Here is a 23,715-nt window from a genome sequence, read left to right on the forward strand (position 1 = left end):
TCTGGGCCCTTGTTCCAGTGTCATATTGAATTATTTTTTCTTATGTCCAATTAGATTTTTCCTTTGTTGCAACTTGTGATTCTTTTCTCCTGCCCTTTCATTGTGCACTTAGGAGAAGAGTCTAGCTATCATAGAATCATAGAATCATTAAGGTTGGAAAAGACCCTTAAGATCATCGAGTCCAATCGTTAACCTATCACTGCCAAGTCCACCACTAAACCATGTCCTCGAGCACCACGTCTACCCGTCTTTTAAATACCTCCAGGGATGGAGACTCAACCACTTCCCTGGGCAGCCTGTTCCAACGCCTGACTACCCTTCTGGTGAAGAAGTTTTTCCTAATATCCAACCTAAACTTCCCCTGGCGCAGCTTGAGGCCGTTTCCTCTCATCCTATGTCTCTTCTTTAATCCCACTTTGTTTAGTTGGATTAGTAATTAGACCTCCCTCCCAGTCTTCTCTTCTCTAAGCTAAATAAAATCATTTACTTCAGCCTTTCCTTGTATATCATATGCTCCAGCCTTATTTGTCCTCTGTTGAACTCTATCCAGGTTGTCAATATTTCTCTTGTTTTGGGGGGGCTCCAAAACTAGTGATAGTATTCCAGATACAGCCTTAGAAGCATTTAGTAGAGAAGAAAAATAATTTCACTTGACCTACTGGCTACTGTTTTGTTAAGGAAAAAGAAGTGCATATACAGAGAGATAAACAATGAAGATATACGAAAGAAGAGGAAAAAGCAAAGATTTGAGCAAAGCTTGGTCAGCAAAATTGCAAGTATGGTGGATCTGAAAGTGTAGTTGTGCTAGGCAATCATGCTGTCAGGCAGTGGAAAAAAGGCTCTGATCTATTAGCTTTTATAATGGAGAGGGCTTGGCAAGGAATACTGCCACCTCAGGACACCTGCAGATTTTTAAGTGCCAACAGAGTATATCCCAGGCAGTGCCCAGGAGGGCAAGGGCAAGATTCTTATTCGTCAGTTTTCCCTTCCTCTCTCCTAGTGTAAATCATCTTGGCTTATCTAAGAGATATAATTTATGGCCCGTCTGCTGGCTGGTCAGCTTCACGTCTCTCATAAATTAGATAGCCAGACACATGTGGGTCAAGTTTGGAAATGCAATGCATGTCTTTAGAGGAGGGATGGATTTTTCCCAATCCTTCTTTACATTTGATTGTTTCCACACATCCCTATTTTTTCCTTTTTATGCTCCTCTTTTTGTCAACTGTGCATTGTCCCTATCTTTCCTCTCATCCTCTTCTTTTTTCTCCAGTTGAGCATGTTGATGGCTGTACTAGATCAGTATATGAACTTATCTGACTTGTATGCTTAATCTTTTGTTTATCTCACACCCCAGATAGGGAATAAAGGACTATGTTCCTCTTCCCAGTCTTTTCTCCTTTGTTGTCTCTACATAGATACATACTTCGTGATGAGAGGAACTGCAAAGAAAGTTCTCTGGATGTCAAAGCTCATGATGTTCTGTTGCAGCTGAACAGCAGTAGAAGTCCCAGCTCTTCTCAAATTCTCAAGAAAGATTTTATCTAGTCTCAGATAGGCCTGTGGGCTATAATAGCACTTGCTGTACAGCAAGGCCTGAGATCCATTATTTTTAAGGCCAGGTCTGTACTTAATTCTGCTAGTCAACATAATTATAAGAGAAGAAGCATTAGTGAGGAGGATGCTGTACCATCCAAAGAAGTCTTTAGGCAGTGCAGTTTATTTTGTTCTGGCATAAAGTGTTTGCAGTAGGAGAAGCTATTGATATAATTCTGTTATCAAAGTTCTTTTTTTCTTTTTAACCTGTAGTTCCCTCACTGTCTATTGGTTGACACAGTGAAGAGAAAGAAAAGTTGGAGTTGGGAGAAGACAGTGGTATGGGGCGTTCTCCTTCTGGCATTATCAGCACCAGGGCAGAAGTAAGTAGTATCAAAAATGGGTCTAATTCAATACTTTCTCTACTGTGGAAAGCAATGATTCCACTAAAAGGCTTCAGCAAAAATTGATCCAGTTAGCTGGAAGCAAAGAGGGGTGTCTGGCACAAAGGCTTTTCTAGTCAGTTAATGGGGATACATCCAGTTCAATCCTCTTTTGAGTATGATCAGGCCAGGTTTTGAAGGTTACTTATCCATTCTCATTTTAGTGGAATATATTACAGTGCAGATTATCTCTGTGAGATGCAGAGATGTTAACCAATGTGGGGAAAAAGATACACTAGTTTCTATTTTAAATCCTTGATTATAATCTTGCAGAAATCACTTCTTGTTCTGTCTCAGGGTAGTATTAAAAGAGCCTTGTGGCCAACAGCCTGATTTAGTATTAGAGCAGCCAGATAGAATCTAATACAGGAAAAAAAAGGGGAGAAGTGAGTGCCTTAAGTTGACTGAGTCTTTGTAATTGCTGGCAAATCCACTGGACCCGTCTGTTGACAAACAGGACAGGGAGAGCTGGAGACAGATCCCTGGTAGATCTGAGCGCCAAAAATCAGCCAAACATCTTGGGCAAGTTTGGAAGCTTGTTTCTTGTTTGGCTCATTTCCTTCTCCCTTCCCCCATTTCTCTGCAGCAGAAGCAGTGTTGAAGTGTGTGTACTCTGTCTGGCAGGCTGTTGGAGCAGTCTCTGGCCTCAAATTACACAGCATGAGAACCCTGTGCATAAAATTAGCAGCAGAGTTTTGTGTATTAGGCGCCAGGGAAAAATGTCACATTCAGCAGAACTCAGAGGCAAGAGGTGGAACAGAAAGAACTGGAACGGGACATCAGTCCCCCTCTACCTTTTACTGTTTTGCAGCAGACATATCCGAGAGTGTCATAACCAGCTGGCTTGGAAAAAAGATTATTTGGGTAGTAAATAGATTTTATTGTATGTCTTAGTAACAGGGATGATTGATTTTTCTTCCTTTTTCTCCCCCTTCATTTGCTCTTTTTCCTTTATTCTGGAGATTTCTTACTATTTGTCTTTTCACAAGGAAATTGCCTTTCACTCAGGAAGAAGTGCGATTGACATACAGTTTTCTGCCCTGCTTTCCACCTTCCTGTGGTCTGATTCCTGTTGAGAAACCCACTGTAATGGCACTACATTCAGGTTGTGCAACAGCTTATACAAGTTGTCTGTAGTGAAATCTGGAAAACTAAAGTGCTGGCGAACTTGGCAAAGGCACTAAAGCAGAGAGAAGCAGCTATTCAAGGACTGGATTCTTTAGATACTATCTCAGTAGCAGCTATCTCATTCAGAAAAACTATTACAGAAAAGGTCATGGTTTGAGGGTGTGTTTTGGCTCCTTCCTTACATCATAAAAACAGTTAAATCCTTGCCACGCCAGTGTTAGATTGCCCTGAAGCATATGCGTGAGAGAGGCTGCATTAGCCTCTGTACATGGAGATGGATTGCCGAGAGACATAAATGAACACTTGCCTGAATTATTTGGGGATATACATGTACACATATACATTCACTGTGTTGTCAGAGTGTTTTCATAAGACAAATTTATCAGGCAGCAATGCTGGTTTAATGTATTCCTCCCCATTTGTTCTCCATATTGATGTCTGTGCTGTGAGCTGGGTTGACAAATTGATCTGTGGCTTAAAGAAATGTTTTTACAGCTGGATTAGTTAGCTGATGTATTTTGCAGCACAGCCTCAGATGTGCCATCCTGTGGGACAGAAAAAAGCAAGAGTATGCGAGGACAGGGAATTTCCTAAGCTGATACCAGCACCATATACTCATTTATTGAAACCACAACTTCAAAGTCCCCCATTACCTTTGTTTGGCTCAGATTATTGAAGCAATCTGCAAGCAGGATGATGTATTACCACATTAGATAATGCTCTGAGACAGAAAGCTGTTATTCATTTCGCTTCCTTGTTCTTTTCCACAGTAGGGCAGGCCCATTGGCTGCTGCTGTTTAACACACGTGATGATAGTTTAGCAACTGCATTCTTTTCTGAGGGTTTGGGAATCAGTTCTAAGGCCTAGCATCAGAGCATTGCTGGCACATTTTTAAAGAGCTACATTTTTATGTTGTTTTCAATTTGAACTGTAGGTGATTTTGAGTGCAGGTGGGTTGCTAAGGATAATGGTTGTAGTTTCTCACTTTTCACCTGACTTTCCCAAAGAATTATACCTCTGTTGAGCATTTTTCCTCTTTACTCTCCCCCTATGAGAAAAGTATTACTGTCAGTCCCATTTTACAGATGACAAAGCTGAGGCATAAGGAGTCACATAGCAAGCCAGTGGCTGAATTGAATGCAGCTGATTGATTGAGAAGTCTCTTATTTAAACCCGGCTTCACATAACAAGGCAGACTTCTGCCTATTGAGGTATGGGACACACAAACTCCAGCCTTCCACACTTGAAATGGAGAGACTGGCAGCTGGCTTGGGATCAGACTGATTATTGGTACGGTAATTGGTGGGCTCATACCACAAGTTTATCTTTCAAGGAATAAAGGCCGAAGAAATAAACAACCAGTAGGTGACACAGCAGGTGAGACAGGCTATCAGTATACGCTGTGAGGAATACTGACAGAACAGAACTTTGAGAATTATAGGATCTTGATACTTATTGCCTCTATATTTGCCACTTGCCTGCCTATCCTAATCTCTAGCCCTCTTGCCCCCCAGTTTTATTAGGGAATATTGTCCCAATTTACGAACCATTAGAAAATGAGCCATAAACTCTATAATGAGCAGACTGGATATGTCTGCACCAGAAAATTGTGCTTCTTTGACTATATCAGTGTAGCTTAAGTAGTACAACTCCCCTAGGTTAAAGACAATTATACCAGTGTAAAAGTGCATATCCAAATATAGCTGAGTCCCGAATGGGAAGGTACCTTTATACCAGTAATAACTAGGTCCACAGTAAGGCACAGATTTATTTCCTTAACTTTAGGAACCTGAGGTGACAAAATTGGGAATATAGTTACTTTATAATTCATGTATATTCCAAGGAGACAGATAAAACCTTCAGAGGGAGAGTTGGCCCACTTGAGGTCTGATTAACTGGCCAGTGGTGCCTGACTCTGTTCAGAGAACTTCCACTTAACTAAAGGCACTTATCTAAAGTTTCTACATTAAGTAAAAGGAATTTGGTCACAGGATGTCATCAAATGGATGGGGAAATTAAACTATTAGGAACAGTATAGGATGGCTTGAATGCAGCAACACACAAATTTTAGCAAATCCCAACCCTATTTTGAGATTTGGGAAAGTTCAGTGAAAATTTTTTTTGAGTAATTTTGACAGGTCTTTTGAATTTGTGAAACACATGAAACACGTTTTTTTTTTTTCTTGAGTAGAAATAAGTCTGACAGATTTTTGACTCTCAAGATGATTAGGAGACTAAAACACAGAGACTCTCCTGCCACAAAGGGTCACTGCTGCTATGCACTTAAAAGTAGGTTTTAAGCTTCTGGAGGAATGGTTGTAGGCATAGCTCTCTCAGGAGTTTCTGAACGGAGCTATCCTACTTCTTTGCCTGCAACAGCCAGTTACCAAATTTTGACATTGGTAGCTGACTGGAGCATACGGGTCCACCTCCAGCCCACATCTGTCATACACAGTAACAGTGGCAAGCTCTGCCCTATTTCTTCCCTATTTGCCTCTTTTATTCTGGAAGTGATATACTATTGGGGTGAAGAAATGTTCCGTTGCTGTTTCTGAGCTTCCATTTTTCTCACTTAGCCTAGTCTTGGGCATCAATATCCATCTGAGCTCTGCAAGAACAAAAAGCCCCATTGCTCATCAAGGAGAAGTTACTACTGTTCTGGTAAGACTTCCTCTAACTCTTCCAATCTTAAGTGATCCTACTATATCAGAGAGAAATCCTGTATCTTTTAAAAAGATTTTTAAAGAAAGGTTTATTGTAAAGGAAGAATTGTTTTCCACAGAGAGGAAGATCATAATACTGCTTGTGATATTGCTCTGCATAAGAACTGCTGGTGAGATCTGGCTATGGCATCATGAACTAACAAAACCCAGAATGATACTGTTGAATGCATATTTCCAAAATAGCTGATAATGACTAAAGAAAAACCTCACTTTTTGGGGTATTTTTTCCTGCAATACTTATTCCTTGTTTTGCTCAAGCAATTGAGGTGCAAAAGCCAAGATTCAGTTATGGGATTTATTTGACGTTCCAAGAAAAATGTCATTAAAAAAAAAGGCCTCTGTTTCTTTAATATTTGGTTCTGTACAGCCCTCCTATGTTGAGGAGTAATTTATTCTAGAAATGACACCATCAAATTCACTGTCAGGAGCAATGGTAGATGCTGACCTTTAAATTTCTTTCGTTCACGATAGATTGTTTAGTTGTGTTTATATTAGCAGGGCATGATCATAGCCCTTTTCTGCAAGTGCCTACTAGTTACTTTTCACCCTAAACAAGCAGTCATGGAAACTGTGTCCAGATTTAAATCAAAGGAAATTTCCAAAGTTCTATTTATCTATACTCCTGTGCCTTTTTTCCTCCCAAAACAATGTGTGACAGGGAGAGTATCCATGCACTCAGCCAATAGGGATTGAGCCATTATCTAATGAAGAATATAAAACCAATCAGCTCAACTTATCTTCTCTTTGTTTTTTTTCGAGAAGTTCAGAAAGATAGGACAACTTCAACAACTTTTTTTCTTTTTGTATGGGTTTGTTTTCAGCTGTCCTGAAAGCATATATCGAAGAAAGAGAGTCTTCTTACTTACCATTGGACCAGCTGCCTTCTAAGGATTTTGTAGCACTGCCTGCAAAAGAGCACTGAAGATTACAGGGCAGACAGGAGTAGCTTATCTTGTGTGACTTTCAAAAAATTTTGCAGAGCCGTAATTCATTATTCATGTGCTATTATAATAATTATAAGGAGTTTAAACATGACTGTATTTGAAAATAAATGTTGTAAAAGTGTATTAAAGCCTTCTGTAAAGCTGATGGTAACCATAAAAACAAAATCTGTAAAAATATGTAATATGAATGGAAAATGGAATGTAGCCCCAAATCACTTTTCCCAAATCAGTGTTATCAGTTGCAGCCCAGTCTCAAGCAACCACAAAAGGCACTCAACTGCTAATGATGTGTATGCTACAGAAGCAAATATTCCACATGTCCTTTGAAAACAATAGGTTGAATGAAAGTATCTTGCAAGCCAACTCTGCTGTATGTGTTTCTATTTGATGTTCAGTTTCCTTGCAGTGACTGTTAAAATGTTGCTTCCTTTACAGATTCATCTGTGATGAGACCAGAGATCTTTTAAGAATATTATTCTTGTTCACTTTATTCTGTCACTTAAAAAATTTGTTGTATGGCTGGTGATTGAAGATAACTATGCAGCACTTTTCTAACATCAGGTGCATCAGAGAGAAGCCATTATTCTGGAGCGTACAGACATGCACAGCCAAAATGATACAGTAGCTACTGCCCTGGCAGACATGGTATGTACTGCTGTCATCAGAATTCATTCAGCTGAGTATTTTTGCTATGTTCCTTTGATTTACCTTTTATTAGTGGTTCATATATCTTTAGGCCTCAGTTTCACAACTCACAGGCATACACGGCCAAAATAATATAGTAGGTGCTGAACTGTGACAAGCTATGCAATGGTGTCAGCATACAGTCACGATTCAGTCATCTGAGGATTTCCTTAGTAGTCTCCTTTAATTAATTAATTAATTAATTAATTAGTGTTTCTTGCACCTGGATGTCTGCTTTCTCTTGCACATGGATAAAGGTCGGTGCATAGTGCCATAATGAACATGCTGCCCATGGTGCATGGGTGGGTTTTCTCAAAACTGAGAGCTGACCATGTCCGCTGATGAAATTGCATATTTTCCTAGTGCACACATATCTCTTGACATGGGTACTGCTGTTATGGTATCAATTTTGTAATGGACATTTATTTCATTCATCAATAATAAAGTAATTATTTGAGTAGAGAGAGAATGTGGGTTTGACTAGACCCAGCCCATTTCCTCAGCCCAAATAGCAGAAATTGCTGTTTCTACTATAGTAGCACAATAGTAGAAACTGAGAGAAAACACTTGATAGTTGAGGAACTGATTTGGCACAGAAGAACACGGCAAAGCAGTGTTTCAAATCTTAATTTCTCACAGCCTTGGGGAGCTCTCGAACCAATCAGCTATCGACTCTTCTGAGGTAGGAATCTGCCTTTTCATCAGAAAAGAAGATCTTGGTTTTGGTTTAGTTCAGAACGAGAAAATACTGCAGAATCAGAAACTTTCTGAGAAGGTTTAACATTATTCTGTCAGATTACTATTATTACTGGCTATAATCTCAGTAGAGAGTAGTGGAAGTGAGAGGCTGCTCTCAATTTGTTTTACTCAGCTTACAGCAAAGCAGTTGCATAGACAATTTGTCTGTGAGGTTGTCTGTCAAGTTGTTCTTGAAAAGCCATGTCACCAGGTAAACAATGAGCAAGTATTTTTGCATTGTCATATCCTCTGTCTCTTAAAAGATGTGCCTGCATTGTATCTAGGTTATCTTCCAAGAGATTTGAAAAGATTAGAATATCCTTTTTATGATTTTCTTGTCAAAACTATGGTATGAACGAAATATAAACAGTTACCTTAAAAGCACCCCTCCAGCCTTTCTCTTCTATTACAGTTTGCACAGTTCTTGTGCTTTCCACAATCTTTTTGCATTTGAATTTTCACAGGTTCATATATATTGATCTTGTGATTAAGAGTTCTGGAGAAGGTGGTCTGCTCCTATTTCCTTCTGAATGTCAGGAGAAAGCAAGAGGATTGCAGTTAGAAAGCTTGATTATTGTCTCTCTCATTCAAGGCAAAGGAAAGAGAATAATGAGCCTGACTTCAGGTTACATGAGGACTGCACATTTAGCAGGCCTAATCAAGAAAATGGAATACACAGCAGAGTGTGAAGGTCTGCAGAAATACTTATATCCAAAATCACTACTTAAAATTACTCTGCTAAATCTGTGTGGGCAGCACAGAGTAGCAGATCACTCAGAAAATACAGTTTAGAGTTTTCTGGCGTCTCCTAGTCCCTTCTGATCAAGAGACACTATATCCCCACTCAAATTCTATAACAGTGCCATCAGTTTTCCACAGGAAAGAGATGGGTGAAGAATTTATTTCATTAAAATGCAGTGAAATGCAGTGTACTCTCAAGGCTGATGATTACAGTTGTAAATAGAGATTTATTTTGAAAGATGCTGGTTGCCTTTTGCTCCATTCAGATGAGAATTTTTGTGCTTGACAGCAGAAGGAGGAGAAGGAACCAAATATGTATTGAACATGAAAATGGAAGAGTCAAAGACTGAAATGGGGAGGCAAAGATGCTACACATGACGGCTTTTGACTAAGGCAGATAAGCTATGCTGCAACTTATCCGCGGTGTTAGGAAATGATGGTTTCCTTGTCACTTTCTTCCTTTTATTTTCTTCTTGAAAGATCATCAACTGATGTTATACAAATGCTATATCGCCACCCTTTGTGTACAAGGCAGGGCAGTCAGGATTCTCTTTGGGTGAGCCATTACCCCGTCTTTGTAGGTGGCAAATGTGGATTGTTTTGAGTACATGAAGCTGAAGAGATCTTTGCTCTTTCAAGGACTCACATCTTACACTGATCCATCCTTCAAGGCTCATTTCCTAATCTCCTGTGCCTGATACCCTGGTACCCATATGTTTGACAAGGTTGAATTTCCTGACCATACTTTCTGCTCCCACTTGAAAATTTATTCTTTAGCTCCACCTCCTGGCTCTTGGTCCGTGGAAAGGAAGATTCTCAGGAAGCACAGAGCCTCAAGAAGGGATCAGAAGTATTCATCCTATTTTACAAACATTAGTGTAGAGGTGTATATGGGGACATTTTAGCTGGGGCAAAACATTATTTGTTGAGCCCACTCATACTGGCTTTTCACAGAGGCAGATGTTTCGGTGAAGAGGTGGACAATGGAATATGTGGCTCATAGTTTCTGCTTTTTGTTGGGCTTTTAGTTTCTCAACTGTGGCAGTTTCGATACATGACAGACATCACAGAACAGTCTTTCTTTATGACTGTTTTTTCTCTAGTACTTCCTCAATCTCAGGGGGGTGGGGAGGTACAGAAGAAATCGTCTGACACCAAAACATTAAAAAAAAAGATCTCTGAGGCCTTGCAAAGGAGTCTTGATTCATGCAGGGAGAACTGCTTTGACTGTATTCAACCAGGAACTGCCCAAGAAGTGGAGGAATAGAGCTTAGCCATCTGGATTTAAGAAGCTGAAAACCATGTCTCTTCCCCGACAGCTGCGAGAAAAGAGGTAATGTGTCTCTCCCTCCTTCCGCCTCCCCACAAGCCTCCATGTAACTGTTACGATCTGTTCATCTAATTTGGATGCAAGCTCCTTTGTTGATTCTAAAAGGCTTCTTGTTACTGTAGCTTCCAAACTACTGCTCAAAGGCTGCTCAGTGTGGAGCAGACCATTACTTAGTGGACTTTCTTTCTTCTTTTCATGGGAAATATTCACCACCTAGGACAATAGTGGGTCATTGTCCTCTTTATAGCTGCAGTTTCCCTTTTACTGGGGTTTGTGATATGAGTGTTTGTGATATGACTAATTACATCTCTTGATCTCCATAACCACATCCCTCTTCACACTAAGTGGTAGTATTTATGGTGTTGTGGGTGGTGCTGATTCGTGTCATTCTCCTCGTACAGCAAGCTATTGCAAGACTTTGCATCATTACTTCAGCCTTCCAGATGGGATACGCATTGTGGAAGCCTCTGTTTGGGATATTCTTCCAGTGGGATAAACTGAGCTAACTGCCACTGTTTTTGTATTATCAGAATATTTAACATTACATCAGCTTGGCATTTCTTAGATGATCCTTTTTAAAGTTTCTCTTTCTCTCTACCTCATTTGTTAGCCTTTTTTCCTCATTCTTGATCCTTTTTACTTAAGTGTTAATATAAATACCATTCTAACAACATTCAGTTGTAAGATTGAAGCAAAGGTGAATTTGTCTTCTGTTTGTCAAAGATGTTGTACCAAGGAGAAAGTCCCTGAGGAAAAAGCACCTGCCAATCCATGCTGTTTTATTGTGTGGACAATATAGACAAGAAACAGGAGAGTGTGGTCATATGGCTGCTCTTTAGGTGTTCCTGCAGGGATCCTTCCTTCTCTCTTGCTTCAAACCCAATACTTTCTAAGATCTGCAAGGCTTTTTCTAACCTTGCCCTCTATCATGTGTTCCTTCACACATTTTTGACATTTTCAGACAAGTATCTTTCTTTGTGCTTGCTTCAGGTTATCTATCTGCTGTAACCGGGAGGTCTCCCTGTAAATATTTGCTAGGCTACTCGTTCTTTTTTCAAAGCCTCTTTAAGAGTCTGCTTTGCTCTGATGTTTACAAGAAAACTTGACAGCATTTTGACAGCTGGTGCAGGCACCACTAGTTATGATATAGAACAATACTGTTTTTGTTTATTTGCTTTTTCTGTTTGTGCTTATCCTTCTGTTGTTTCTTATCTTATCTGTATAAGGTACATTGTATGCATCTTACACATAGAGAGTAAGGTTTTTAGGAATTAGCTTTGTGCTGTCAGTTTCTACAGCACCTAACACAACAAGCTCTTTTTTCAGAACTGTTTCCTATTCCCTACAGTAATGCAGTAATAATAACAGCATAAATGATGGTATATAATGATCTCCTTAGAATAAGAGATACTGCTGCAGAGTTATTATTGTAAGTCTACTAGATGTTGGAGGAAGGATTAAGAATGCATCCACAGTTGATCACACTTCTCAGGAAAAGCTTACCAGCTCAAGTGTTTCTTTTGTAGTCCTGCTACTCTAGCAAGCCTAGGAATGATAGGGATGTTTTTCAGGTTTGATGGATCTTCACAATGGTCACTGACTTGTGCTGAACTTATAGAAACTTGACATCTCAAGATCAGACATCCAGAGGAAGAGAATGACACCACAGGTTTCTAACTAACTAACTTCTTCGTTTTGACACTAGCTAACGTGATGTTGCCTAGCTATCTTTGTTCTGTATGGCACAGACCTCGGAAGGCTAATGCCAGTATAAGTAAACTAAATCTTTTGTTCTTGCTTCACAGTGATTTTGACCAGCTTCCAGATGATGTACCTGTTTCAGCTAACATCGCAGATATTGAAGAGAAAAAAGGCTTTACTAATTATTATGTAAGAAGGGAGATTTATCCTGTGTCTATATGCCCTCGTCTGTCACTGGTTTGGTTGTGGGAAGGAAAATGCAGTTAATCTGGTGTAGTTGTTTTTTGGCATGAATAGTTCCGTGCAGAGAACTTCTCAGTGCTTCTTTTTGCTGGAATGGAGGTTAGTCTATATCACAGATTTAGTCTAAAAGTTTATTGTCTGGGTGAAATGTGACAGAGGTATCCTCTAACATTGTTTTTTTTCTAAATTCTTACCTAATTTCTGATTTATTTCCTATTAGAGTGCTGTACCTTTGGTGAAGATAGTGGGAAAGGAATTCAAAGAAGGTAGAAGGGCAGGGTCTTGTCTTCATTATTGTATGGTACTGACAAGTTAGGATGCTTCCATCTCCACAGAAAATAGCATATTAATAAGTCATGAAAGAGCACACAGGAAGGGAATAGTAGGGAAAAGCATTATGAGATTTTCTGAAGAGGGGTTTTGGATAAGACCAGCTCAGTCTGACTTCTGCAGGGTATGCTGCTTTTGCTGGAGACATTGCTCATAAAACCTTCCCACTGCAGTATGCAGGTTTTATTCTGGAATATAGTGATATTTGGTTGCTCTGTCTTTATGTTTTCTGAAGGACCTGGCTGCAATGTGACTCAGAGGTCAGTGCATGGAAATTGTGGTCTCCTTTAGAGCAAAGCAATTTTTGGCAAGAGATAAGAAATAAGATAGTGGTTGGAGGAGTGCATTAGAAGTAAGGCAACTAAGTTTTTTTTTCTGGCCTTACCTTTGGTCAAACCATAATTTCTGAAATTGTGTACTTTGAAGTCTAAAAGAAGTATGAATACCTTCAACTCTGAAAGTAAATTCATGTAAATGTCTGTTTATAGATTTAGATGTCTAAAGCATCCTACTATAAAATATTTGTATTTACCTCCCTAATATGTTTGCTTTGTCACTGAGAGGAGGTGTGTAAGCATAAAGTAGCATCTAGTCATTTCAGGTTTCCTTTTAAGATTATGCAATTGCAAGCAGCCACAGGGACATGATCCATGGGAAAGCTGGACCTACACATACACCACACTGTCTGGTGCTAACTTATGATTTTCTAGTACTTGAATCTGCAGATGCTTAACTGAAGGCTTGCTTTCTACTCTGCCCCTAAGGACTGAGTGCACCCTCAGTAAGTTTGCAGATGACACTAAGTTGGGTGGAAGTGTGGATCTGCTGGAGGGTAGGAAGGCCCTACAGAGGGATCTGGACAGGCTGGATCGATGGGCCAAGGCCAACTGTATGAGATTGAACAAGGCTCAGTGCCGGGTCCTGCACTTGGGTCACAACAACCCCATGCAACGCTACAGGCTGGGGGAGGAGTGGCTGGAGAGCTGCGTGGCGGAAAAGGACCTGGGGGTGTTCGTTGACAGCCGCCTGAACATGAGCCAGCAGTGTGCCCAGGTGGCCAAGAAGGCCAATGGCATCCTGGTTTGTATCAGGAATAGTGTGGCCAGCAGGACCAGGGAGGTGATAGTGCCCCTGTACTTGGCACTGGTGAGGCCACACCTCGAATACTGTGTTCAGTTTTGGGCCCCTCACTACAAGAAAGACATTGAGGTGCTGGACCGTGTCCAAAGAAGGGGAATGAAGCTGGTGAAGGGTCTAGAGCACAAGCCTTACGAGGAGCGGCTGAGGGAGCTGGGGTTGTTTAGTCTGGAGGAGGCTGAGGGAAGACCTTATGGCTCTCTACAAGTGCCTGAAAGGAGGTTGTGGTGAGGTGGGGGTCAGTCTCTTCTCCCAAGTAACAAGCGATAGGACGAGAGGAAATGGCCTCAAGCTGCGCCAGGGGAAGTTTAGGTTGGATATTAGGAAAAACTTCTTCACCAAAAGGGTAGTCAGGCACTGGAACAGGCTGCCCAGGGAAGTGGTTGAGTCTCCATTCCTGGAGGTATTTAAAAGATGGGTAGAGGTGGTGCTTGAGGACATGGTTTAGTGGTGGACTTGGCAGTGATAGGTTAACGGTTGGACTCGATGATCTTCCAACCTTAATGATTCTATGATTCTAAGGCAATATTCCCACTAGCGGAGCACTGATCTTATGTTCCTATTGTATACCTCACTTTCATTTGGTAAGTATTTATAAGTATGAACATCAGCCTGAATCCCCCTTCTCTGTTTCAGATGTTTGTCATTGAAGTAAAGCTTAAAGGTGGTGGCAGATACCTGATTTTCCGACGCTATCGTCAGTTCTATGCCCTGCACACCAAACTAGAGGAGAGATATGGGGCAGAAAGCAAAAATAGCCCTTTTACCTGCACACTCCCCATATTGCCAGGTAAGCTGTCAGTACCAAATCTGTGCATGATTAGCAGATTTCTCAGCCCCAGGCTGTCCTAAAGAGGGGTGCATTGTAGGGAAGTAGTTGTGCCAACTAGTTCCCAGCTGTGGATGCTGGAGAAGTCAAGTTCCCTTGGCAGTCCCTCCACTTGTGGTAAAGTTCATTTAGAAACCTAAAATCCTTTAGAAAATACATATTTTCTTGGAGATCCTACTTTCTCTTGATTGCTTCATTTCTCTGACCACCTCCATTTTTTTTCTTCAATAACTGTCACAGGTTTTATATTTTCCAGGAAAAGTTTATGTTGGGGCCAAAAAGGAAATTGCTGAGAACAGGATTCCTATCCTAAATGTCTACATGAAGGTAAAACTTAATTTTAAGGTAGAGATTGCACTGAGCACTGCAGATACGTATGCCTTGAAATCAGCTAAGAGAGCTGTTGTAGTTCTAGGTATCTGCTTCTCTCTGTATTGTTTTTCCTGAAGACACAGTGTCCACACTGTGGGACAACCTGCAGTCCTGTTCCCTGGATTGTTCAGACTGTAGGATCTGCTGCAGTACACAGTTCACAAAGGCTCACACCCTGCCTTCATATATAGGTAGATATCCTTACAAAAAAAAAACCCCAAGATGTATGAGGAAATGGTGAATCTCCAGCTGTTGTGTCAATATGGAGTTGGTATGGCCACCTAAGGGACTAGGAGAGAGGGGCGGGCTTCTGGGTGTGCCTGGTCTACAGTGAAGGCACAGCCAATAACATCAAGGAGAGAAGTTCTTTGCGTGCAGGTTAACTGAAGACCTGACTTTAAATCAGTAAAAGTCTGAAGCACTGGCCAAGACTTCCAGTACTTAAGATTGTCTTCTTTCCACAGTCATTCATGTTCTGAGGGGAAACACAAAGAACAATTTACTATTTCTGCAGTAAATCAGGCACAAAAAGAGTGAAGCAATACATTGGCCAACTCCAGGAGTAAACACGAGAAACTGTCAGCTGTTCAGCTGTGTCCTGCTGAGTGAGAAGGGAGAGAAGGGAAATTTCTGGCAGTAATGAATATCCTTCATGATCCTGTAGGTCAGAGAGGCATATTTGTTACGTGTAAATAAATAGAGAATTGGTCTCTCCCACTGTTACACTCTGCTTCCTACTTGCTTTTGGCACAGAACCTACTCTGCCTTCCCGTTTGGGTGTTGATGGATGAAGAGGTACGGCTGTTCTTCTACCACTCAACCTTTGATAGTGAACAGGTGCCTCACAGACTGAGACGGCTTCGCCCACGGACACGCCGAGTGTAAGTGATTGACATGTTTTTTCAGAATTGCTTGATGTAAGCGATGCTGTCCAGTTTGGGGTGGGGAGAGAGAGATGAGGATCACCACTGTGTTGCCAAAGTGAATCCATGAAGTCCTAATATGAGGATCTTTGTGGTAGAGTGAACACAGGGTATTTCTTGTTTTCAGTAATCTCAAATTTTTAAAGTGGATATGGTACTTGCATTAAAAGAAAATTCCAAAATGAGAGTATAGCTTGCTTTTTAAAAAATGCTGCTCAGCTCTATCTGCTGATAATTCCTTAATGGTAATATCTATTATAATGTGCAGAATATACAGGCCAAGCTTAAGGACAGAGGCTTGGATCACTGAAGTCAATGTGAGTTTTGGCACTGAATTCAGTGAGATCTGGTTCAGACACTAAATGAAACTGAATACTTAATTTGTTCTTGTCCTCTGTCTAAACAGGGGCCTGTCCTACATAGCAACATTGACACCCCTTTGGAGAACTGCTAAGTAGACATCCTACTTCATTACCCTTCAGACAAATTAATTCTCCTTTCAACATAGGAAAGATGGACCCACTTCCTTTTCACTTACCTCAAACAGTGCAAAAACTGCATGTGTGTATGCATTCCTGGATGTGTGTATGATAGCAGAGTTTGAACTGAATGCCATAAATGCTAGAAACAGGGATGCCCAGAAGGCAGAGTAGGGGGGCTGAGCCATGCTGTGGAAGAGAGGTCCAGGATACTGACTGTATTGAAAATTCCATCTGTTCTCATCAGCAGACATCATCAGATTGCTGCTGCTCTGCACTGAAACTGAGATAACTAGGGCAGTGTTGTTGCATCCATATTTATTTGTTTCCATGCTGCACACAGATTCTCATGCAGTTTCTCCAGTGATCTATGGCTTGCCTGCCTCTTAAATAATGAAAATGCAGACACTGTACTACTGATCGTGTAGTATTTTTGATGACTAGAAAGACATATTTACCTCCCTGTTGTCTCCTTTCTTTGCAGTAAAAGCATTTCACCTCAAGTGCCTATTTTTGACCGCACGGCAGCTCCACGGGCTGAGGTGAGTACTCTGCACAATCTGTCATAGGATAGGAGATTAAACTCTGCTTTACTTTACTATCTCATCAATCAAGTTGCCTTTTCCAATTAGAGATTGGGGAAAGAAGGGAAAGTGAAATAAACACAGGAAAGCAATTGATTTTAACAACGGGGAATGAAACAAAGGATGGAAAGAAGTGTTCTGTTCCTCCTTGAGTAACAAGAAGGCCCATTGTGAAGTCAGAATGACAGGAGGTTCAAAATTGAGAGACATGTACAGCTTGCTTACTGCCAAATGGTCCACATTTACGTAGTGATACCCATAAATTAAATTTAAAACAAGCACAAGCTTCAGTCTCATTGACTTCAGCATATGTTTAAAAGCTTTGCAGGTGAGGCATCTTAGTATTTTTTGTAACATAAGTGTTCTACTGAAAAGTGCCTATACTGTACTTGGCTGTGTATTGTCTTGGTATTAAGAACATGGAACTGCTTTGTAACCAGTACTTGTCTGAGCATGGTCTTCTTCCTGGAACATGTGACTTTGCCATGTAAGATTAAAAAAAACATGGAAGTGTTTTGAGGTTTGTTTTTTTTGTTTTTAATACTGAGTATAGCAGGTCTTGGATCAGTCATATCTCTTGGCTTTTATCTATTAATTTATTAATTTTGAATATACCTACCAAAACTTTCCAATAGATGAAGAAAGGCTTTTGAAAGAGCTATTAAGTAGACATATGAAATACTAGCACAACAGTAGCCATTGTCTTTTTTTTATTAGGAGAAGTCCTGGCATTAACAAGACCAAAAGAACCATCCCAACACAGAATAAAGAATACCTTTTCATTTTTGCTTCTCTGAGAGCATTTAAATGGCTACCATGTTCTCTAAGGAGAGTGGGGGAGATGTGCATTTTTGATAACTTGGCCACTTTAATTATTCAAGAACAGTTTCTTAGGGTGGTAGCATCTACTGACCTCCTTTTTTTTCCCCGCCCTGAAGGGGGCATCTAAGTTCCATTTGAACTACATGTCAATTTCCCAGACTTCCCCAAATCTCTCAATTCAGCATACAGGCCTGAAAACTGGATGTAAAAACAACAGTTCGTTAACCTTAAATTAGGACACAACACTTCTGCAATTTTTAAAGGCTCTTTGTGATATTTTGCAGCAAATCTGAAAGCTGTAAAACTGCAACCAGAAATAATATATATTTTTTCAATTCTCAGGATTTCAAGTTTTCAAGTTGTCAATTGTCAGCTCTGTTGACTTACTTGCTCTTAAATGTTTTCAACTTCTTTCTTTATATTTATTTTTCTGGTGCTCAGTGTCCTGCCACTTTAAGAATCCTAGCATGTAGCCCTCTCAGAGCTGTGATTATCCTAGTGCTTTCACTACTTACTTCAAAGTATTTTTGTGTGTGCTGAGTAGGAGAAGAAATTGTGAGAACTGCAGACTATCGTCATATGTATGACCTTACTCCAGAAATACATCTGTGATGACAAAATGCATATTATCATGCTGCTGTATGCTCTCACCCCAAGAACAGAACAGAAAGAAAGATTTACTTTTGTAATTCTGTGAATTAATAATTTCAGTGTTATTACTTTCCATAGGCACTGTTTGATTTTTCTGGAACCAATAAACTGGAACTCAGTTTCAAGAAGGGAGACTTGATCTATCTACTCAGCAGAGTAAACAAAGACTGGTTGGAGGTAAGACTGCAATAGCAGTACTGAATTATTAGCATACCTTGAAATATATGAGTAGAAAGGGCTCTCCTAGTCCCTGGGACTTGTCTCCTCCTTTCAAGGAGAAACTGTATCATAATCAGGTCTTACTGTCAAGAATAAATCCTTGACTCCAAATTTGAAATAGTTTCCTTCCTTGATGGTTTTTAGCTTACAAATTTTCTGCCCTCTAGACTTCAGTTTTCATTTGCATTTGCTTCTGCTGGAATGTTTTTAAATTCTTTGGAAGTGATTAGAACACAAAAAGGCCACAGAAAGGAGATGGAAACTCCATTTCAGCAATTAATTGGTTTCTTGCCTCGGGGTGAGTTGCTATATACTTCATGCTTCATACCACAGCACACGTCAGCCTGATTAGAGAGAACTTGGGCAATGCAGCAGTGTTCTGAAAAAGAATGAGAAGAACATACTGTGTATTTGCTGATATGATATCTCTGCTTGCTCAAACACCACAGCCTTCCTTGTTAACCATCTGACTCATTTTTATACACTGTTTCACTCCCCCACCTTCTATTTGACTATGCAATTGCATAATCTTTTTGTAGGGATGCCATCAGGTCACTTACATAGCCTTTCTTTTCTTGATTATAGTAGAAAAAAATCTTACTGTTGTTTCTGTGGAAATTAACTGAATTCCAGAACTTATTGTATGTGGCCAAAATGGCATGGTTTTCTTCATTCTAACACTTCCTATCATTCCAGGGAACAGCTGATGATGCCACAGGGATTTTCCCATGTGCTTTTGTGAAGATCATAAAAGATTTACCACAGCAGGAAGACACAGTTAATAAAGTTCGCTGTTATTATCATGACGAGACTGTGAGCACTATCAGGTAATAAGAAGTCTTCCAGTTTACTGCTGAAGAAACGCCAACAATTCTCTTTTCACAATATGTAATGATTAAATTTGTTCTTGTTTCAGGGATATCTCAGTGGAAGAGGATCTGAGCAGCATCCCATCATTCAAAGATCTCATGGAACTGATGAGGTACAATGCAAGCAGTTAGTTGTATGTTTAATATAATTTAAACATTTGTCAAGTTCCTTCCAGTCATAAATTTTCCACGTTCTACTTGGTCATCACCATGTTTTGGGTGTGAAGTACTTTTCCAGTGTCCTGAAGAAGTTGTACTTTGACTTGGCCCAGGGCCATCTGTGCAGACACTAGTCTGCCTTGGGACTGTCAGTAAGTATGGAATGGCACACACTTCTAACTCAATTATGCTAAGTAGAAGTTTCCATTTCTTGTTCTAAGATCAGAGCCATACTCCCATACAAGGATCTTTTGTCTAATATACTCCTTCAGGATGCAGGACACCACCTTCTAACATCTGTTAAACTAGTGTTAAACTAGATTAATCTAGTGTTGAACACCAAAACATTACAACATCAAATATTAGTAATAGAACACCTGTGTTAATATTCTTCCATTCCTTAACCTGCCCTCCCCTCAAAAAAAGCAACCATAAGTAGGCAGAAGTGGGTAGTAACTACAGTCAGCTTTTATGTGTGTGAATTTTATCAAACTCACAGACTAATTGTGCCATGCATGTGCTGTTACTGGAAATGGTTCTTGGTTCTGACAGATTTCTTAGCTTAAACACAACACAGCATGAATATGGCTGTATGATTTCTAGTATTATCTGTATCAAGAATGCCAAGACACCCAAGGCTTTGTGTGGCTTTTGGCAGAATGAATTAGATTGCCAGTATTTTGTTCATCGTGCAACACCTCCCAGGCATTCCTTGATTTCTGGGGATCAATCCATTTCTTTTCTACCAGGCGGGAGTTTGACCAAGATGACATCGTTTTGAATTACCGGGACCTTGATGGTGATCTGATCCGGTTGCTCTCTGATCAAGATGTTGAACTCATGGTGTCTCAGAGCAGAAGAAGGCCGCCTGAGGAGCATTTCTTCCCTTGGAAGTTGCACATCACTCACAAAGATGACTTGGGTGTCTATAACACTAGTCCAGGAACAGGTGCTACTCAAACAGTAAGAGCAACATAAGTGCTATATAGAGATGTTCCAGTAGGTAGCTATATAGTCCTTCCTTAATCCCTCTCTGCAGACAGTTTCGTTTAACAAGCCTTTGAAGTGAGCTTGAAAAGAGTAATTTTTAGTAATACATTACCTTTCAATGTAAAATCTGTACTTAGTTAGCTTCTTCAGCTTTTTAGCACTCCTCTGTAATAGAGATATCTACATAGAGACGAGAGAAAGTGAGGAACAGAGAAATAAAATCACTGGCCATATTCACAAAGCAAGTTAGTGGTAGCCTGCAGGAGAGGTTTAGTGTCCTGAGCCCCAAGACCTGCTCTAATCTCTATTCTCACTTCCAGAGCTCATTATTTGTCCAGAATATCTTCATAAGCTTTTTTTCTGGACTGCCATAATTTTCTCTTCATTTGCTGATATGAAGGTCTGTGTGCCAGTGCTTATGAATGTGTAATTATTTCTGTCATGTGAGAGTCTAACTGGGCATTCAGAGTTTTTTCTGGAAGCATCAAGAAAACTTTTTCGTATTTCAGTGAAGAAATTGCAGCCCACCTTTGCTTTATTCTTTCCACTGACCAATATTTTGAATTCTGTGAATCAAACCTAGTACACCTGTGGTGTTCCTTGTAGACCTTTTTGTAATTGTACAGACTACTTATTTCCACATTCTGGGAAAATTTGTGTGATGCCTATTCAAATAGCAATTTCTTCTCTGTCTGTCTTCTGCTTTCTGACACCTCATTGCAAAGTAGAACTAACAACAAATTACTGTATCAGATTCTTCAACAAATAAAGTTACATATGAGTTTATTTTATCAGTTTCTATTCAAAAGGTTTTTTTGGGGGATGAAATCATTATGCTCCCTTTTTTTTTTCTTGAAAGCAAGATAATTTTGAGAAGAGTTTGAACATTACATATTCAGCTTTCCTTAAGGAGGAGTTCATTACTGAAAAAAAAAATACCTGGCAATAATTTCTTTAATGATCATACAATTAAAATATTTTCTTCTTGAACAAATTTACTGCTGCTTGTAAGAATTACAAGTTATGTATGTTTTACATAAATTGTTTGATACCTAAAATACTGTATTTTAAAAACACCATGCAGTCATGGTGTTAAAAAGATACCACCAAGCATAAATATAATAAAAAATAAAAGTGAAAAATAAGAAGTTAAAAGAGTTTTCAAACACCATGCTCTGGATTCAACTGTTAGTTTCTGTGGCATTAAGCTACAATTTCTCATTTAAAAAAATCTTTGTCAATCAATCTGCTGCTAAAATTTGTACAGACAAAAGGGAAAACTAACAAGTATCTGAAGGTGCTAAGAAACAGTTAACTAACGATGCATGAATAGCTAACCTGCCCCTCCCAAAACTGGCAAAATAATGTATTCTCTTTTTCTTAGATGTTACCTGTAATGCTATCAGGTAACAAGATCTTCAACAACAACAAAAGTATTTAAGGTGACTTACCCTTTAAACTTGTTTCTTTTTTTCTTTCTGGTGTATATACATAAACTTATTTATATATATAAACTTTAATATTCTATTATCCGTAGCTGTGCATTTATGCATATAAGTGTATTGGAAATAAAGGAAAGAGTTTGTTTTTAGATGATAAGCATATCGTTTGCTATATTAGGATCCATAAATAATTTCTTACTTGACAGTTAATTATTAAGTGCATAGTTCTAGCAGTATACCAATCCTGTACAGACTTGTATAAGAAAATGCACTTTCCAAAGAGTTGCAAGATGCGCTAGAGGCCATATCTGCTTTCCAGGTACAAAGGTTCCACCTGAAGATTCCATGCATATTAAATTTCAGAGGTACATAACATATATTCAGAAGAGACACAGATTATGTCTTCCTTTTGTCCAACGATGGAAGGTTTTAGTTGACATTATTTTACTAAAATGTTACAAAATGTAACTTCCCACTTCAAAGGCATTGTAGCAATGCAGTTTAGGAAGGACATGAAGCAATATACAATGATAATGTTAGTAATTTTACACCTTGTGACACGTAAAAGAATGCATTGTAAGTTTGAAACCTAGTTGTCATGCATAGCCTGCAAAGCTTCTGGTGTGCAAGATTACCTGTTACCTGTTCCTGGAGTTCAACAGAGCAAATAACATCTGACGATTTTCACTGACAGCTAGATCCTGTGATGTAACCAGCAACTCAGCAAGTCTGCTTGAAGATGGAGGAGCTGCTTGAGTGAGGAAGGAAAAGGAGGGCAAATGTCTGCTGGGAAACAAGAAACCTCTTTTCTAAGGGTGGAGGAAGAACATGCATAAACTTACTGGCCTCTGAAAATGAGAGCAGGAGAATTCCTTTCTGCCTTTATACTGTAATGCAAAGTAAATTCTGCCCATCCAGCGAAGTCACGTATTCCCCTCCTTGTCTGCAGGTTTTATATGCACACCTCCTTATAGTCCCAATGACACACAAGTTCCTCATATACTCTCATATTCTCCTTCTTGCTTTGCACGTTTCCCTTATTCACGATATACATTTTTTTCCTTGTATATTGATGCAGTTCTTGTGAGATCCTAACTGCGCTATCTATGGTTTTGGTCAGTACTACAGGGATTTAGAGAAGGTGTAGTAGCAGAACAGATGGACTCTGGCAGTTATATTCCATATCTGGGGAATTGTCTTAGTCCCCCATAGTTTACCCCTGAGAGTGCAAACCTGAGTGTGTCTTTCCCTTATGGCTACCTAACTTTCCTGTAGATCTTATTATTGAAGGCTACTGGGCTAAGTTTAAAATCTGGATTTAAAACAGTGTGGCTGCCTTGGATGTAGGATAACTTCAGATCAACTCTTCTCACCAGTTTTCTTTTGTTTCCTCTGTGTACTATAATACTTATAATTTATTATTAATTGTTGTTGAAATCAGTAAGACTTTTTAAAAAATTACTCAAATTAAAGAGTTACAGAGATAAAGGTAGTTCTCCCCCCCCCCCCCCTAAATGTATACAAATAAACATTACATACAGAATGATCCCTGCCTTGAAGATTGTCTAGCCTAGAGTAAAGCAAGAAACAGCACTGGAGCAAAAACCAGAGAATTCTTTCTTAGTCTTTCTCACTTCTGCTGCAGTAAATCCTCTTTTTTTCTGAAAATACATTAGTCCCATGATCTGGTAATTGTTAGC

At 39.6% G+C, this 23,715-nt stretch overlaps 1 protein-coding gene across 3 annotated transcripts; it reads left to right on the forward strand.

Moving 5' to 3' along the window:
- The first annotated feature begins 7,370 nt into the window (after positions 1-7,370).
- NCF4 (neutrophil cytosolic factor 4) lies at positions 7,371-22,748 on the forward strand. 3 transcript variants are annotated; one of them, XM_082309202.1, is made up of 11 exons: positions 7,371-7,417; positions 12,071-12,155; positions 14,313-14,466; positions 14,762-14,832; positions 15,631-15,758; positions 16,764-16,821; positions 18,415-18,513; positions 19,252-19,382; positions 19,472-19,537; positions 20,333-20,546; positions 22,710-22,748. In XM_082309202.1, the coding sequence occupies exons 3-11, from the start codon at positions 14,313-14,315 to the stop codon at positions 22,725-22,727; spliced, it is 939 nt and encodes a 312-aa protein (XP_082165328.1). In that variant the 5' UTR covers positions 7,371-7,417; positions 12,071-12,155; the 3' UTR covers positions 22,728-22,748. The 3 variants fall into 3 exon arrangements, with proteins under 3 accessions (XP_082165328.1, XP_082165326.1, XP_082165327.1); XM_082309200.1 differs by lacking the exon at positions 7,371-7,417 and adding an exon at positions 10,066-10,268; XM_082309201.1 differs by lacking the exons at positions 7,371-7,417; positions 22,710-22,748 and adding an exon at positions 10,066-10,268 and having other exon boundaries at positions 20,333-21,242.
- Positions 22,749-23,715: the final 967 nt, after the last annotated feature.

This window comes from Platalea leucorodia, assembly GCF_965183815.1.
Source record: "Platalea leucorodia genome assembly, chromosome: 4".
Classification (NCBI taxonomy): Eukaryota; Metazoa; Chordata; class Aves; order Pelecaniformes; family Threskiornithidae; genus Platalea; species Platalea leucorodia.

Bases quoted from the DNA above. Each gene is read 5' to 3' on its own strand.
- NCF4 (XM_082309200.1), top strand. From the start codon at position 10,237: ATGTCTCTTCCCCGACAGCTGCGAGAAAAGAG. The intron at 14,833-15,630 runs GTAAAACTTAAT...CTTTTGGCACAG, and splicing joins TCCTAAATGTCTACATGAAG to AACCTACTCTGCCTTCCCGT. The intron at 15,759-16,763 runs GTAAGTGATTGA...CTTTCTTTGCAG, and splicing joins CGCCCACGGACACGCCGAGT to TAAAAGCATTTCACCTCAAG.